Genomic DNA, 17,582 nt, shown 5'->3' on the forward strand with positions numbered 1-17,582 from the left:
CAAACCTGTAACCTCACACCAGAACCGTAGTTAGATTCACTGTTGCATTGTTTCACTGTTATTAATCAATAATAAAGATTTTTACTGAAGTTTTGAAACTAAACTGAAAATTGTTCTTGTCGTCTGATTTGATAATTTCCCTTCACATTTCAGGTTTTTAACGTTAGTGAAGTCAATTTTATGAATGAAAATAAATACAAAACACCCAGCAATTACAAAATAAAAGCACAGAATAGAAATGCATCTATTTATGCAACGTAAAATCACTTTCAGTGTGTTCATATATTATTCTTGTAGGCCTATAGGATTATTACAGCTACATTGACATTCAATCCTGTTTGGTAGAAATGAAAACATGCACTGAGGAACTTGTTTCAGGTCCTTAAATATTAATATTTTCTATTACTTTATGCTTATTAACATTAAACTAAAAATATTTCCCTTTTTACTCATGTGCATTAATTAAAAAATCTGCAGTTTCAGCTGGTTTTATTAATCAGAATTTGGCAGAATCATCAGCTCATAAATAAACATGTAAATATGCCCCAATTTTAAAATACTGCTCACACATGAATGCATCAGTTATAACATTCTATTAATAAAATAATAAATAACATTGTAACTCTTTAACAGGCCTTTCTGCTGCAAGACTTCTTACTGTAAATCATAAATGTATTGACCCAGATTGCATCAGATTGTATCAGCTGATCACATGTTTTAGGTTATGTAAATAAATCAATAACTGAAGCTGATCAATAAAGCAAGAATCAGATTGTTTTCCTGAGCAAAAACTAAAACGTGACTCCTTCATAAAGAACCTGTTTTGTTTCCACCAGATGTGAACGAGCTCATTGCTTTGAAAAAAAAAAAAGCCGTAGCACCGAGAGAACTACGTTTCCCAGCGTGCTTTGCGCTCCAAGCAGGAAGAACGTTCTCTCGCAGAGGGCTCACACTGATCCAAGTTAGGAGCTTTCAGCTGCCAGCCTTGGCCCATCATGTAAGTGCTGCGGAGAATTCTTTGCAGTGCATATTGCAAAATTACCCTCTTTTCCCGACGCCTGAGCGGGTTGTGCAATTGTAGCTGCGCTCCGTGCACGGACACGCACGCTCCGGACGCAAAAAGGCTCCAAGTGCATGAAGATCGAGGCTTGTATTTTGCATCTTTGTTGCAAAAGGCGAGCCGCTGAAGCTCCAGTGCGAGGGCGATGGAGGGAGGGAGTGAGAAAGAAGGCAAAGTCTTTTGTGCTTCCCCTCCCCCTCATCAAAGCAAAGGGGAAATGTCTCAGCCAAAGGGAGGTAAGAATATGAAACCGATCTGTGCACAAAAAAAAAAAAACTAGCGACACACAATCACGGCTGCTGCTGCTGCTGCTGCTGCTGCACGGTTTGCAACATGCACGGCTGCAGCGCCAACACGGCCGGTGCATTTTAAAGTTCGATGGTTTAGAAGGGTCAGTTGCATTTCCTGTTTTAAGATCTTCCCCTTTGCACAGTTCCTGGTAAGACGATGCTGTGTGTGTATGTGCGTGTGCGTGCGTGCGTGCGTGTATGCATAAATGTGTGTGTACGTGTGTGTGTGTGTGTGTAGAGGACTCACTCTCCTCGTACTGACGCTGTTCGCAGGGCACAGACAGACGGGGGATGTTGAGCACAGGGCGCCTTCAGTACAGTCACAAGATAGACAACAAGGACACTGCAACTCTTTATGATCAACTCTGCTGCTGCTGCTGCTGCACGAGTTGATGCACACTCGTTCGCCCGTGCACACACACAAACACACACATACACACACACAGACACACACACGCCTGCTGCTGCTGCTGCCTAACTATCCCCTGGTCATGGTAAATAATGGAAGCCGTGGTGGTGGACTCGGTGCCGTGCAGGGCGGTGTGGTGGTGGTTGGTGCATGATGTGACAACCTGCAGCTGTCAGAGCTCCGGGACTTGTACTGTTTATTACTGCTGCTGCTGCTGCTGCTGCTGCTGCTGCTGCTGCTGCACATTTGTGTCTGTGGAAATGAAAATCTAAGAATAGAAGAGTTGGAGAGCTCCAAGCTGCAGCGATTCAAATCCACTGTGTGTGTGTGTTCGTGTTAGTATCAGCTGCTGCTTCTGCTGTCCACGCAACTGGATATGTGTCAAACCCCTGGGTGCATGTCCACTAGCTCTCTCAGCATGCATAGGAAAGCTTGTGTGTCACACTTTGACCCCAACTTTATCAACAACCTGCAGCAGAAACAGAAACAGAAACAGCAGCAGCAGCAGCCTGACACTCGGAGCTCTGCTGCTGCAGCCTGCAAGACACAAACAGCTGCAGTCAAACAGCTCCGCCGCTTTTTTTCCTCCCCTCACTGTGTTTTCCAAGAAGTCCAAAGTGAGGCTGGTTCATTGCACAACATGCAGAACACACACACACAGACACACATGTGTACTGTACACACACACACAGAGAGAGAGACACACACACACAGGCAGTGAGAGGCTGTGCAGGACTGAGCAGGTAGGAGAGACAGAGAAAGAGGTGGTCAGAGCCTCAGTGTTGATCTGCTACAGTCAGTTGTCCTCCTCTTCCCCCTCCTCCTCCTCCTCCTCCTCCTCCTCCTCCTCCTCCTCCTCCTCCTCCTCCACACAGGAACCGTCTTGTTGCAGCCTCCTCTTCTTCGTCCTGTGATGATTAAATCACAGACATCGTGTTGTGTTTGGACATGAATGAGTGCGTTCGGGGACTTTTTCCGTCTTCATTGATGTTTGGTTGTTCTGGTTTCATGTGTACTCCTCCTCTTCCTCCTCCTCCTCTTCCTCCCATCCTTCCATCCGTCAATCAATAAGTTGATCGTTCACCTCATCAGCTTCTCTCCTCATCTCGTCTGACCGTTAGTGGACGTGTAAACAAGACAAAATGGTGACGAAGCGTCCTGTCAGTCAAACAGAACCTGTGTGAAGACGATCGATCAAGACACAGAAAAACCTCAGGCAGCTGATTAGAGATCAATCAAATTCTGTTTTTCTTTTTTCATATTATATTTCTGCAGCTTCTAGATGTTACAGGCCGAACGATTCAACAATTCATAAAGGAAACAACGAGCAAAAATAATCGATATCGATGAGACTCGTTGGCTGCAGCTGTAACAGTCAGGATCTAATCGTTAGTCAAACAGCAATCAAAGATGCAAAATATTTGTTTCTGAATTGTTGATTCATAACTGTGAACTCTCAGGTTTCAGACGACCTGTCAGTCCAAACACATTCAATCTGAATGGATCTTTATTAGCAGCTCGATAAAAGAGAAGACGCTGCGGCCTTAAAAGGGACGGAGAGTCTGTTGATGATGATGATGATGAGAGTGGATGAAGACGATTGCGATTGGTTTTGATAGTTGTATTGTCATGGTTACGTGTTCAGCTCGGTCTGTACTTTGTTGATGCTGCAGACACTGAAAGTTAGCATCTAGCTTGTGAACGTAGCGGTTTGTTTAGCATTTAGCATCTAGCATGTTTAGCATCTAGCATGTTTAGCATGGCTGGTGGAGACCAAAACAGAGCAACAAGGAGGAGGAGACGATGCTCTGTGTTTGCAAAGAGGATGATGATGATGAATGTGAGTCCATTTCAGTTTGTGCAGGTTTGATTTTGTCTAAAAATGATAAAAAAATAGACCCAGCGGTTTGTTTTAGCGTTTAGCATTTAGCATGTTTAGCATTTAGCATGTTTAGCATGGCTGGTGGAGACCAAAACAGAGCAACAAGGAGGAGACTCTGCTACGTGTTTGCAAATGAGGATGCTGATGATGATGATGAATGTGAGTCCGTTTCAGTTTGATTTAGTCTTAGATAAAAATAGAGCCAGTGCTGATGTGACCAGATGTTTGATCCAGACTCTGTGTGCAACATAGAATTAGTGTCCGACATGAAGCCGGTGCAGGAAACGAGCTCCGAGCTGCAGATCTGAAATAAACATGTTGTCCAGACTGAGCGACGTCTCTCTCTCTCCTCTTCCTCCTCCTCCTCCTCCTCCTCTTCCTCCTCCTCCTCCTCCTCTTCTGCCTGTGTGGCCCCGACACTTTCTGCCTCCACTATTGTTGCAGCACTGTGCCTGTGGAGCGTCAGTCAGTCAGGGGGGCTCGTGGGGCCTCGGCCGGGCCCTCGCGCCCCTGCCCCTGCCTGGCCTGCTGCACAACACAACACCACCGTCCCGTCCCGTTTGTCATGCAAATGGAGGCGACAGCGTTCGTTCGTTTTTTTCAGCCGCTCTCTCTGATACTAAATTTTTGCTGTTTCGACGAGCTGATTGTTGTTGGTCTGCGTCCAGGCCGAGTTCTGCTGCAATAACAGGAGAATTGTTCAGAGCATTGTTCAGATGATCCAGATGAACTGCACTTCTCTTTTCAGGCGGGGAGGGGGCAGGAGGGGCAGGAGGGGGGGGGGGGGGGGGGGGCGACTGAGTGAGTGAGCCGTGTATACAGCAACTTCTGTCGTGGCAAGAACCATGAAATAATTCCTGTTTATCCCCCTCGGCTTTGTGTTTAATGTGTGAATGTGAATGTGAATGTGTTGTGTTGTGTTGTTCTTTTCTGAAGAGACACAAATGATCTGGTGTCAGTTCGACCTGCAGTAACCTCCTCCTCTGTGGTTGTGATGGCAGCAGCAGGTTTCCAGATTTAAGATGGGATGAGAGAGAGTCGGGGTGAGGAGGAAGAGGAGGAGGAGCAGGAGCAGGAGGAGGAGGAGGAGGAGGAAGAGGAGGATGAGGAGGGTGGAGCTGCAGATTCACGATGCTGAGATAAAGGACTTTGCTGCAGGTGGATCCAGATGTTGATCTGCAGCTGCTTCGTTGTGTTTCTCACCTGTCTCTCGTGTCGTCTGTTTGTTAAAGTTGAAGTTTGGTTCATTTCTGGGCTCAGAGCTGCTGTTGGTCTGACGGACTTTCATTATTTTTATTTTTTTTACACCTGTTCTGTTGTTTTTTTTTATTCTCAAAGCTCTGGTGTGTTGCAGTTAAACACCTGAGCAGTGAGCTGGTGGCTGCTGCAGACAGATGTGCCTCCTTTTGTTGGAAACATCTGCACAGAGTGAAATCTGACAGCAGAGACCGAGCTGCAGATTAAACCACTCAGTTTTATTTGAGTGATTCTTAAAATCATCAGATATCCAAACCTGCACCAGTGTCTGAGGCTTTAATATGAAAAACAAAAAGGACGGAAGTTTATTTATGTTTTTTTTTTTTGTTTGTTTTTGCATATTTTCACTCAAATGTTTGGACTGTTGACGCTCTAACGGCTGCAGCCTCGTTTATGAGTGCTAATCTCACATGTGGATCTGCAGCGTTGCTGGTGGTGATTATTATGGGATTGCAAACACAGCTTTCCATTACACAGACACAGACGCAGCTGCTCTGTGATGGAGCAGCGGCGTTTCTGCTCTACAGTTATGCTAAACTGTGATGGGAATAACTGCGTTACAAATGATGCTACAAGTAGTTTCCCCTATTATAACGTCGTTACCGTTACTTACATTAAAATGCGCCGTTACTTGACCCAAGAAGTCCCGTCACAAATGAATACACCCGTTGAAGTGTAGCTGCGTTATATACACATTTTTTTCAGTCCATCTAGTTGGAAAAAAGCTGTTTATTTGGAACTAACCCATAATAAATGGGAGGTTAGGAGTTTATGGGGGCAAATCCAAGTAATTTTACACATTTGAGCATTTTATATTTAAAAAAGGCCGTTAATTACCTGATAATGTCAAGAAATAGCCAATAAATAACTATTAACTGTGTCATAGTGTCTAGAAATAGCAGTCAATTTCATAGTAATGTCGAGAAATATAGCTAAGACATACAGATTGATTGCGTAGAAATTGCAACGACTTGGTGGAGAAAAATTCTGGCCTTTCCCAAAAAATTCCATGCATGCATGAAAAGCACGTGTAATCTGTTGTCTTAATGAAAAACATGACATTACTATGAAATGGACCGTTATTTCTAGGCTATTTCTTGACATTATCATGTAATTAACGGCCTGTAAATTAAAGGGTCAAACACACACAAAAAGAGGTAACGCAACAGTTTTCTTGGTAATCAGTTTTATAACTGGGTCCAACACTGATGCTATCATGCTAAGCTAAACTAAACTAGCACTGTGCTCTGACCTTTGACCTTTTACAGCACTTGTGGAAAAGTGACTTGTTGACTTCCAAATATGAACTTAAACTTAATATTCATGAGACTTTTATCGTGTTTAATGTCTCAGGTATTTTTTAATGATGTGTTTTTGCAGTGAAGGAGTGAATTCCTTTAACATTGTGAGAAATGTGTTTGAATATGTTTTGACATACGTGACGCAGCCAAACACGTTTATGGAGCCGATGGGCTCATCTCCTGGTTGATCAGCTGTCGTATTGATGGATGATCAGAGGAGCGGCTCAGCTTTGTGCAGTGGAGCAGACGTGGAGGTTTTCTCCTCAGGTGGCTGGTGCTCGTGCAGGTTCAGGCCTGAGACACAGGAAGTGCAGCATTTACAGCTTTTGAGTCACTCGGTCGGTGATGAAACACGACGTTGACGCTGCAGCTCCACGATTCACCCAACACTCGTTACACAACTACACTCTTATTGTGACACCATGTTTTTTCCAGAGATGGACAGAGTACATTTCTTACATTTCTTATTTTTCACATCAATGAATTACTACAGTTTTTTCTAAATGAATTTAAGGAGCTTTTAACTCTTGTTTGTGAGAACTTTGGCGGTTTCCTTATGGGGACGGATTAGATGACGTATTTCCAGTTTTACGTACGTACGTAGATCCCAGTGGAGAGCTGCACTGTGATAGATTTCCTTCTTTGACAAAGTACTTTTCAGCCTTCCTAGAAATTAACTTGAGTAAAAGTAAAAGTATGTTTTCTTGGAAATGTATTCAAGTAAGAGTAATAAGTACCAAAGAAATCTAATAATACTCAAGTAAAGTACAAATCCTCTGGATATGTACTCAAGTATAGTACTCAATAGGGCTGGGACGATACGCTTTTCTCCCGATTCGATTCTTCTACGATTGTTTTGGATGGCGATTCGATTTAAATTGCGATTCTACGATATTGCTGATTCTCTCGATTTTTAGTCTTTAGCATTTTTAACATTTATCTGCACACAAATACTGTAGGAGCCTATAAATTAACATACTCCATTATAAAGTGAACTTAAACCCTTTTCAAAACCTGTACTCTCTGTATGTAAAAAAGGCGAACAAATGCACATTGCACAATATTTAAAAAAATATATATATATATATCGATTTTTGAAAAAAAAATCGTCAAAAAAGATATTGCGATATTTATGTAAATCGATTTTTCTCCCACCCCTAGTACTCAAGTAAATTTACTCCGTTACTGTCCACCACTGATGTTTTCACACACTCCTGTAAACCTGCAGCTCCTCAGGTCTGTCTGAGCAGCGGCCCCCGGGTCGAGTCGGGCCCCCGAGGACCGAGGAGGCCCCGGTGTTGTTCCTCGGTCCTGTTTGTCCCGGACTCGGAGTTCCTGCTCCGAGGACACCTGAAGCTGACACCGCTCTGCACTCGACGCTCCCTCTGTCCCTCTGTCCCTCTCTACTATCTGTGTGTGTGTGTGTGTGTGTGTGTCGCTGAAGTTGAGCCGAGTGCACAGGAAGTGTAGCGCGAGCCGCTGACGGCATGACTCCCAAAGGAGCGGCCGACAGCTGGAACCTAAAGGAGGGAGCTGCCATCTTTGGAAGTGAAGAGTCGCTCACGGAGCTGCCAGAGCGGTCGCAGGGCGGCGGGCAACACGAGTTATTTTCTCTCTGCTCCTGACCAGCCGACCCCCCCTCACCCCCTCCTCCCCCCCCCAGTGGTGTAGTCTGTGTGATACCCATGTATACCCACTGAAAATGCAGTAATATTTCAGTATACCCACTACAACAAAGCTATCTAACTATAGTCTATGTCAGATTTTCTTAAACTTTTTTACATCAACAAATTAGACCACGGCACGGACCCCCGTTGGACAAAATTTTGAAGCTAATACACAAATATTTGTTCTGAGACTGAAGAACATTACTTTTTTTAGTCAATGTACATTCATTTTGGGGCCAATGGTGCAAATCTTTAGCCTATAAATCTATCTGCATCCTAGCAGCAGCAAATCTCTTTGCTCCGTAGGTGGGTCTAGAAACGAGCCATAGGAACTTTTTGAGCTCGAACACCGTTTGTGTTGACCAATCACAGCGCTCTATCTGTTTAGAGAGTCGTTGGGCGACTTAACGCCATGACGACATACATTACATTGTAATTGGCTTGTCAGGCTAACGTCATCCTGCTCTTTGCTCTGATTGGTCGTAGCGCTACCCTATTGGTGCAGAGGCAGTTTGAAAGACAGCCTTCATCCCGCCCCCTGGATTGAGCCGAGGTCTACCGCTCGTTGACACACTAGACATGTTAATGATATAGTCTGGATGGTCAGGCTAACATTGCTAGAAAATAGTGGTTAACAATTTTCAGGAAAAATTTAAAACAAGTTAAAAATAAATAAATAAATAAAAAGTTAAAAATTTACTAGAAAAAAATGGTAAAATTTCTCAAAAAAAAAAAAGTTTTCTAAAAAAATTCTATAATTTGTGGTAAATTTTCTATATTTTCTCAAAAAAAAAAAAAAAAAAGATTCCAGAAAAAGTTGTGGACCCTTTGAACCCTCTCAAGGACCCCACCTACAAGCTAAACTAACTAAAAAGCAGTAGGCTATAGGCTATTCCCACTGCTGCTCCTCCTCCTCCCTGTGTGGTTCTTTTCCTGTCCCTTCTTGTGTCAGTAGTTGCAGTCCAGCGCCCCCTCCCTCCCTCTCCTCTCCCCCTCCTCCCTCTCCTCTCTCCCTCTCCCCCTCCTCCCTCCTCTCCTCTCCTCCCTCCCTCCTCCCTCCTCCCTCCCGGTGATTGATCTGTCTTCCTCTGACTCTGTGGAATTCCATTGAGGAACATTTGGGATTGTTGGGATTCCAGGCGGAGTGCATGTGTGGGTGAGCAGCAGCAGCAGCAGCAGCAGCACCATGTGTCCCCGTCATCCAGGCCTCATTATCAGGCCTCACACACACTGCTGCAGCTTTATTATCACTCTGACTTCCCTGCTCTCTCACACACACACAGACACACACGACGAGGCTGAGTGCAGTGCACCGACGCTCACACCGGGCGTGGCAGAAACTGGGAGCATTGTTGCCCTCGGTTCTTCTCGGTCACTGCTCCAGAAAATGATCATTTCACACGCACACGACGCCGCAGTTCCTCCTCCTCTTCCTTGTTCCTGCAGGTTGGACTGGGAATGAGGAGCGTCTCGTCTTGTCCCCATTCCCGTCCCCGTTCCCTGCGACTCCCTGCGGCCTCCCTCCCTCCCTCCCTCTGGCATGTTTCTCTGCTGCATACTTGAGCTCATGTGCTGCAAATCACTGAGAACGATAGGCTACGTACTGCTGCTTTTAATTAACCCCCTCTCTCTCTCTCTGCACGAGTCTGATGCTGCTGAGCTCAGCAAGAAGAAAGGAAGGAATTGTGTGTTAGTTTGAGTTATGCAACAGAATCTGGAGAAAAAGTCTGACTCGGGATATTATTTATTTTTAGACGGTTCATCCTGAGACTTTTTGTAAACGTGCAGAGGAGGTTTGATTTCTTTCCGGTCGTAACTCAGATAGAGACTTGAACAGCGTTACGGACTGTGACACTGACGCTGACCCGCTGCGCTCACACATGGGCTCAGTGGGACGTCAGACGGACTCTGCACCACGGAGCTGGCAGCAGGGTAAAGTCCGGTTCAGCTGATTCAGACATTTGTGTTCTCACATACACACACACACACACACACACGCACACACTAAGCTCCTGTGGGCGAAGTCTCTAGATAAGGTCAGAGCTGCAGAGCACGTGTGAAAACACCACGACAACGACGAGTCCACACACAGGGCAACAACATGGTAGAAGAAAAAGAAACTGAGTTCATGATTCTCACTTAGGTTCATCTGAGAAACACAACTCTGTTTTATTTATTTTTTATTTTAAAATACAAATACAATTTCAGTTCATATTACGGAAGCGTATTTGCATTCACTTGAGTAATTTATTTTTTGGTTTGTTTTTCGGGGTAATTATTTATGGTTTTCTCGTTATTTTTTATTTTTATTTTTTTATTTTTTGAATAATTTTTTCCGATTTTGCTTGAAAACGTTGCAATATAATAAATTCTGCAAGTTGGCCATGTGTGCGGGTGCGGGAACTCTTCTTTTTCTAATTTTGACTTAAAAGTGTCACCCTCCGACGAACCTGCCTAAGAAATAGATGTGCGAAGATTTTTTTTTTTTCCGTTTTTATGACAAATTTTTTTTTCTGTTTTTCGGGGGAATTTTTTCTGACTTCACGAGATTTCAAAATCCCGCGAGAAGTGCACGTCTGAGAAAGAGAGTTGCAGCCACTACAAACTCTTTTATTTGTTTATTAATGGGAAACGCTGGTTGATAAGTTTCATCCCCAATATATCATGAAAACAATTCCTATTTCTACCTCGATTCTAACCTAAAACAACCTACGCTAATTCCATAAGTACAGAGACTATAAAGTTTAAACACAATAACAACACGTCAGGTACATGAAGCAAATCACAGCGACCGAAGCTTGAATTAAACACATTTCAACAGCAGTTTTAGTTTTAATCTCTTTTTAAAATAGACCGAGATGCATGTCGCTACCCGATTTGCGACGCTACCCGATCTGTGACAGCCACGTACGGCAACTCCACTTGGACAAACTTAGTTGAATTGACTTAGGATCACTGCCCTATGTGCGTCGCCAGAGGCGGTTTATCTTTTAATTTATTTTTTTAAATACTTTATTAGTAATGTAAATTGAGGGTTCGTTGTGGTGGTCTGGATCTTTATGCTCAGAAAACAGGAACACAGGCGGACTTTTAATGTTTACTGTCCTCTTTTCTCGCCGGCCTCATCACCATGACAACCACAAACAATCACAACTACCACAACACTCACTGAATAAACGAGTCTGCCGCAGCTGTCTTATGACGGACCTCCGCGGTTTTTATTTTATTTTATTTTTTAATCATTTTCACAGCCTACCGTAATTCACAGAACTTTAAGCATGTACGCAAATCGGGCAGTGCCCAAATGAAGTTTGTCCAAGTGGAGTTGCCGTAGGCAGCTGTCCAAGATGGCGGCCGGTCTGCGCATGCGCAGACCAGTTTTGTCACAGATCGGGTAGCGTCGCAAATCGGGTAGTGACAATGCAGAGTCTTCTATCGTGTTGGAGCGACGCCCTAGTGGCCGTTAGAGGAACTGCAGCTTCTGGTTCTTCAGCGTTTCAGCTTCAGACGTTGTTGTTTGGTCCTTTAGGTTCTGATTCTGCTGATATTTGATGATAACTAAACATTAATGATGGTGGTGATTTATACTTCTGTCTTGTGTCTTCCTCCTTCTCCTCCTCCTCCTCCTCCTCCTCTCTACATCGTGGTTTTGTCCTTTTTTGACTCATTCAGCAGCTGCAGCTAAGAGTCAGATCTCCACCACAGTCTTAGATGATGTGTAATGTTGTTGTGCGTGTATGAACTCATGACTACAGTCGGTATATTAATCATGTTGTGAACTTGTGACTGACGGCTCAGGAGGTGCAGCTTTGTTCTCGTCATTAAAAGTCAGTTTTAGTCGATGATGTTGCAGGTACAATCTGAAAAGTGAGACTTTCTCTCTAACCTCTAAATGCTCTAATGAGATTCATTTTCTCATTCTGTGATGTTTGTGCAGAAATGAGCTGCTACTGTAGCTACATGAGGTGTAAAGAGGCGATTATTTGTTTATTCTAGGCCTATATGACGTAGAATTTAAAGAATTATTATCATTCTGTTGCCCCCTGGTGGCCAGAAACATACACATATCAGCTGATCTTACAAACGTGAAAACATTTGCTGTTGTTCTTGTTCTAAAAGCTGCAACTATTTTCATCATTGATTAATCTGCTTATTATTTTATGAATACAAAACAGTTTTTATTTGGTTTTTTAAAATATAAGAACAAGTGATAAATCGTCATAAACACATACTAACCACCAAAAAACATGAATTGTACTGTCAGGGATAAGTAAGAAAAGCAAAAAAATGTGTCTTATTGATGGATTTTCCCTCAATAATCAGTTATTAGACAGATTGTTTGAGCTCTAATTGCGGCGATGACCTGAATTCTTGTTCCAACCATCATCTCTTTGTGTTGTTGTGATACAGAGCTGAGCACAAAGCTTCCTCCTGCCAGCCACATAGATTATATAATCACCTGACCCTCCGACCCCCCCCCCCCCCCTCCTCCTCTGTGTTTCTTCTTCCTCTGTTTACTCTCCTGGTGCAGCAGCAGCAGCAGGTTCAGGCTGAAGCTGATTTGCATGTTTCTGCTGCAGCTTCACAATCTGAAAATCTGTGTGAGTGCATGCATGTGTGTGTGTGGGTGTGTGTGTATTGAAGTAGACTGATAACAGAATAAATCTTCCTTTGAGGAGCATGCTGCCTCTTGTCTCATGATCTGATCTGAGAGCAGCTGGAGGCAGAACGATCTTTCTCTCTCTGTCTCTCGTCTCTTTGATCCCCGTCTGGTTGTGAATCTGAACTTTTTACTGGTCGACATGTTGAAGTTGAGTTTCCTGCACGAACTGATCAATTCTTATTGAGACCTGATCAATACAGGATTATTGGAGCTGATATTAGGGGGGAGTCTTTATAAAAACTTTTGTTTTTGTTTTTGCAATAAGTATTAGGGCAACATTGACAAATAAAAAAATCACAAACTTCGAGAATAAAGACGTAAATTTAGGACTTTATTCTCGTAATGTTTTGACTTTGTTCTCGTAGGAAATGTACGACTTTATTCCCGTAAATTTACGACTTAATTCTCTTAATGTTATGTCTTTTTTCTCGTAGGGAATGTATGACTTTATTCTTGTAATGTTATGACTTTTTTGTCATAGGAAATGTACGACTTTATTCTCGTAAATTTACGACTTTATTCTCGTAATGTTGTGACTTTTTTTCTCGTAGGAAATGTACGACTTTATTCTCGTAGGAAATGTACGACTTTATTCTCGTAGGAAATGTACGACTTTATTCTCGTAAATATACGACTTTATTCTCGTAAATGTATGACTTTATTCTTGAAGTCTGTGTTTTTTTTTTTCTCAACGTGGCCCTAACACTCCGTCGTACTCAAACAGACTCTGATCAGACGATCAATCGATCAGTTGATTGATCAGACTCAGTGAATCTGAGTCCAGATCAGAACAAAGCTGCAGCCGATCAGATCGATCAGTGTTTGAGCTCAGACAGAGAGAGAGAGCCGCTGTGTGTGTGTGTGTGTGTGTGTGTGTGTGTGTGTGTGTGTGTGTGTGTGTGTGTGTGTGTGTGTGTGTGTGTGTGTGTGTGTGTGTGTGTGTGTGTGTGTGTGTGTGTGTGTGTGTGTGTGTGTGTGTGTGTGTGTGTGTGTGTGTGTCTGTAGGAGGCTCGGTGACATTTTAGTGCAACAAAGCCGTTTTACAGAGTTTGGAGCAGGAGGAGGAAACAGAGTCACACCCTGCTCTGTTTGAACAGACCAGGACACTGTGACCGTGTGTGTGTGTGTGTGTGTGTGTGTGTCGTAGCTTTTTGAATGACTGCTCCGTCCACAGATTAGTGGTGTACTGTGTGTGTGTTTACTGTGTGTGTGTGTGTGTGTGTGTGTGTGTGTGTGTGTGTGTTTGTGTGTTCTGTCATGACAGCGAGATGTTCCAGTTCCTTGTCTGGCGCCGCTCCAGCGACACGCCTTCTTCACTTTTACTTTTAATAGCGTGTTATGACATCACAGCAGGGGGCGGGGCCTGAGCTCTCACCTGACAAACAAACAAACAAACAAACAAACTTCAGCTGCCTGTTACTGATCCCAGAGCAGCTGCTGCAACACACACACACACAGTGCATATGGCACGTTTGACTATCTGGAATTAACATTGTAGATATCAACAACGTGGGGTTTGTCATTACAGATATCTACAATTCAGTTGCAGATATCCGCTATGTGAATTACAGATATCTGTAACTGAATTACGACTAGTACTAATTCCAGTTTGAGATATCTACAATTTGATTCTGACTAGTCATAATTCCAGTTCAAGATATCTTTAATTCACCTCAATTAAAGATATCTACATGTCCCTTTTTGGATATCTTAAATTAAGTTTTAACTAGGCGAAATGAAGTTGTAGATACCTCAAACTGGAATTAGTACTAGTCGTAATTCAGTTACAGATATCCGTAATTCACATAGTGGATATCTGCAACTGAATTGTAGATATCTGTAATGACAAACCCCATACACATGAATGGCAAAAGTGACGTCATTTGTCCTAGGAAGAACGTAGTTGCAGATATCTGAAATGTTCTTTTTGACTAGAGGCAAAACTGAATTACAGATATCTTGAATAAAAAATCCAACTATTCAAAAATGTAATTACGACCAGTCAGAAAGACGTTGTTGATATCTACAATGTTAATTCCGGATAGTCAAACTTAGCTTTTAAATGTTAAATCCGCTTGCCATACACTGTAACCATTCATGTGTATGGGGTTTGTCATTACAGATATCTACAATTCAGTTGCAGATATCCGCTATGTGAATTACAGATATCTGTAACTGAATTACGACTATTCCTAATTCCAGTTACAGATATCTACAACGTCATTTTGACTAGTCATAATTCCAGTTACAGATATCTACAACTTCATTTCTCCTAGTCAAAACTTAATTTAAGATATCTGCAAAGGGACATGTAGATATCTTTAACTGAGGTGAATTAGAGATATCTTGAACTGGAATTATGACTAGTCAGAATCAAATTGTAAATATCTCAAACTGGAATTAGTACTAGTCGTAATTCAGTTACAGATATCTGTAATTCACATAGCGGATATCTGCAACTGAATTGTAGATATCTGTAATGACAAACCCCATACACATGAATGGTTAAAGTGACTTCATTTGTCCTAGGAAGAACGTAGTTGTGGATATCTGAAATGACAATTATGGACAGGAAGAATGTAGTTGGGGACACATCTGTAATCTGATGGTGTGTGTTGCAGGTTGTGTGTGTTTTCTGATGATGTGTGTGTGTGTTTGTGTGTTCCAGGTAAGAGGAGGCCGCCGCTCAAGATCCCCAAGGAAGCGTTCGAGCAGCCGGCTGCTGTGGCAGTGTAAGACTCTTTATATATTTGATATATTGAATAATCGTCATTAAAAAGCAGCAGACGAGTCGTTTTGGTTTCAGAGAGATGAAACTCTGCTTCATCACATTTATTCATGTTTGATCTAAAAATGTATAAACCCTTAAAATGTAAAAGTTTTAATATTTTATTGTTTTTAAAGTTTATTTATTTGATTTATCATCTAATGTCATTTGTTATTCTGCTATTCTACTATTAGATTTTTCATTTTATATATTTTGATCCATTTATTCTTGAGAATAAAGACGTGTTTTTATTACTTTATGTTTCTGACAAACAACACAAAACCTCAACTTACTCAATTCATTCACATTCAGAATCATTTTTTTTTGTTATAAACTCCAGAATAGCAAGAAAAATCGACAGAAAGTGAGATAAACATAGATAAATATAATATTATTACTAAAATAAAATGTGTGTTCACAGTCTGATTTAACTCTCTAGTTATAACTCTTATGATTATTTTCATTATTTTTAACTATGATATTATTTCACAGCCTAAGGACATGTTTTTATTACTTTATTAGTCTGACAAACAACACAAAACCTCAACTTACTCAACTTAGTCACATTCAGAATCACTTTTCACAAAGTGAGATATACTGATGAAACATTTATTCATGTTTGATTTAAAAATGTATAAACTCTCTTGTTTTCTATTGTTTTTAAAGTTTATTTATTTGATTTATCATCTCATGTCCTTTGTTATTCTGCTATTCTACTATTAGATTTTTCATTTTATATAGATTTGGATCCATTTATTATTCTCTTCTATTTTTAATTCATTTACTCCATGCACTTTTTAGTTTTTTTCTTTTTATAAGTATCTTTTAATGGTTTTTTTCCAATGATGACAAATAGGCCTGTAACGATACACATGTCGAAACCGAAACCGCGACACTCTAAGACACGAACCTGTGTAAAAAAAATCGGAAAAAGTCGCTCTTGACAAGGAAAAAAAAGTAGGGACTGGACCTGCCGTGCCGTGTAAAAAAAAAAACATAACAACTAAAAACTGACAGCGAGTGCGTGTCACGACTTCCTGTATCTGGCCCTTCAAATTAAAAGCCCTATAGCCTTTCATACTGTATACAGTTCAGTCATATTGATTTTGACTTAATTTTGACAAGATGCGGCTCCAAATGTTTTTTTTTTCCTGCGACCAACGAGATTTTAGTCGGCTAATGTTTTTTTGGTTGACCAGTGCTTGATCGACTATTTTGCTACCAAAATCTCTTCTTTTTTTAACCTTAAAAAATTTGAATTGAATCGAATCGTGTATCGAACCGTGGGTCAGAAATCGAGATACGAATCGAATCGTGACTTTGGTGTGTCGTTACAGACCTCATGACAAAACAAAAACTTCTTAACTCCACTTTTTTCTTTCCTGAGCTTTTTTATTTTATCACATTTCATGTTCATTCCAGTTGATTTATCAGTTACAGTAAATCTGCAGCTCTGTTACAAACACATCTATCATGTCTGACATTTCTGTGTGTGTGTGTGTGTGTGTGTGTGTGTGTGTTCCAGCCCCCCCAGAGACTTGGACTCTAAAGCTTGTGTAACCATCGGAGAGAAGGTAATTTATCATCTGATCCCATTCAGGCTTCTTGTCATTCTTCTCCTTCTTCCTTCGCTCTGTTACATCACTCTCCCTCTGTTGTGTATTTTTGGTCGAGTCAGGTCCGTCTCTCTCTCTCTCTCTCTCTCTCTCTCTCTCTTGGCTGTAAAGATCGGCCGGCTGAACATTACAGCTGAGTCCAACACTTGTGATTGTGGGGAGACTGGAATGTCTTTTATTGCCCATCGGGCAGGAAAAATATTTATTTTAAACTCATCAAATAAGTGGAATTTTCCACTGGTGGAGTCGCTGTTCTCTCTCTCTCTGCTCCACTTGGCCTCCAGTCAACTCTCTGCTTCCCTTTGTTGTTGTTGCAGAAGAAGGAGAAGAAGAAGCTGTTTGGAGGTTCACCGCTTTGTTTACCTGTCGTCTCTTTCTTTCTTCAGAACTTCGAGATGAAGGCCGACGACCTGGAGCTGATCTGCGAGCTCGGCCGCGGCGCGTACGGCGTGGTGGACAAGATGAGGCACGTGCCCAGCGGCCTGATCGTGGCCGTCAAGGTGAGAGCAGGGACGAGGGACGAAGGACGAGGGACTGGTGTTGGTTTTGAAGGTTTAAAGGGACAACGAGGAGTTTCTATTTGTTTATAAAAAAGTCTCACGTTAATGTGGATGAATCTACGTTACCACTTGGGCCCATTTTAGATAAATCTATGGTTTTGTCTCTATGG

General features: G+C 42.0%; 1 protein-coding gene across 1 annotated transcript in view; it reads left to right on the forward strand.

Annotated features, from left to right (window-relative positions):
* Positions 1 to 952: 952 nt before the first annotated feature.
* The window catches only part of map2k6 (mitogen-activated protein kinase kinase 6), a 30,252-nt gene continuing 13,622 nt past the window's right edge, over positions 953 to 17,582 (forward strand). The window contains exons 1-4 of the mRNA XM_083994427.1: positions 953 to 1,296; positions 15,198 to 15,261; positions 16,822 to 16,870; positions 17,299 to 17,412. Of these exons, the coding sequence (XP_083850553.1) occupies positions 1,206 to 1,296; positions 15,198 to 15,261; positions 16,822 to 16,870; positions 17,299 to 17,412 (318 nt within the window). The 5' untranslated portion in view covers positions 953 to 1,205. The remainder of the gene's footprint in view (positions 1,297 to 15,197; positions 15,262 to 16,821; positions 16,871 to 17,298; positions 17,413 to 17,582) is intronic.

This window comes from Trachurus trachurus (assembly GCF_905171665.1).
Source record: "Trachurus trachurus genome assembly, chromosome: 19".
Taxonomy (NCBI): domain Eukaryota; kingdom Metazoa; phylum Chordata; class Actinopteri; order Carangiformes; family Carangidae; genus Trachurus; species Trachurus trachurus.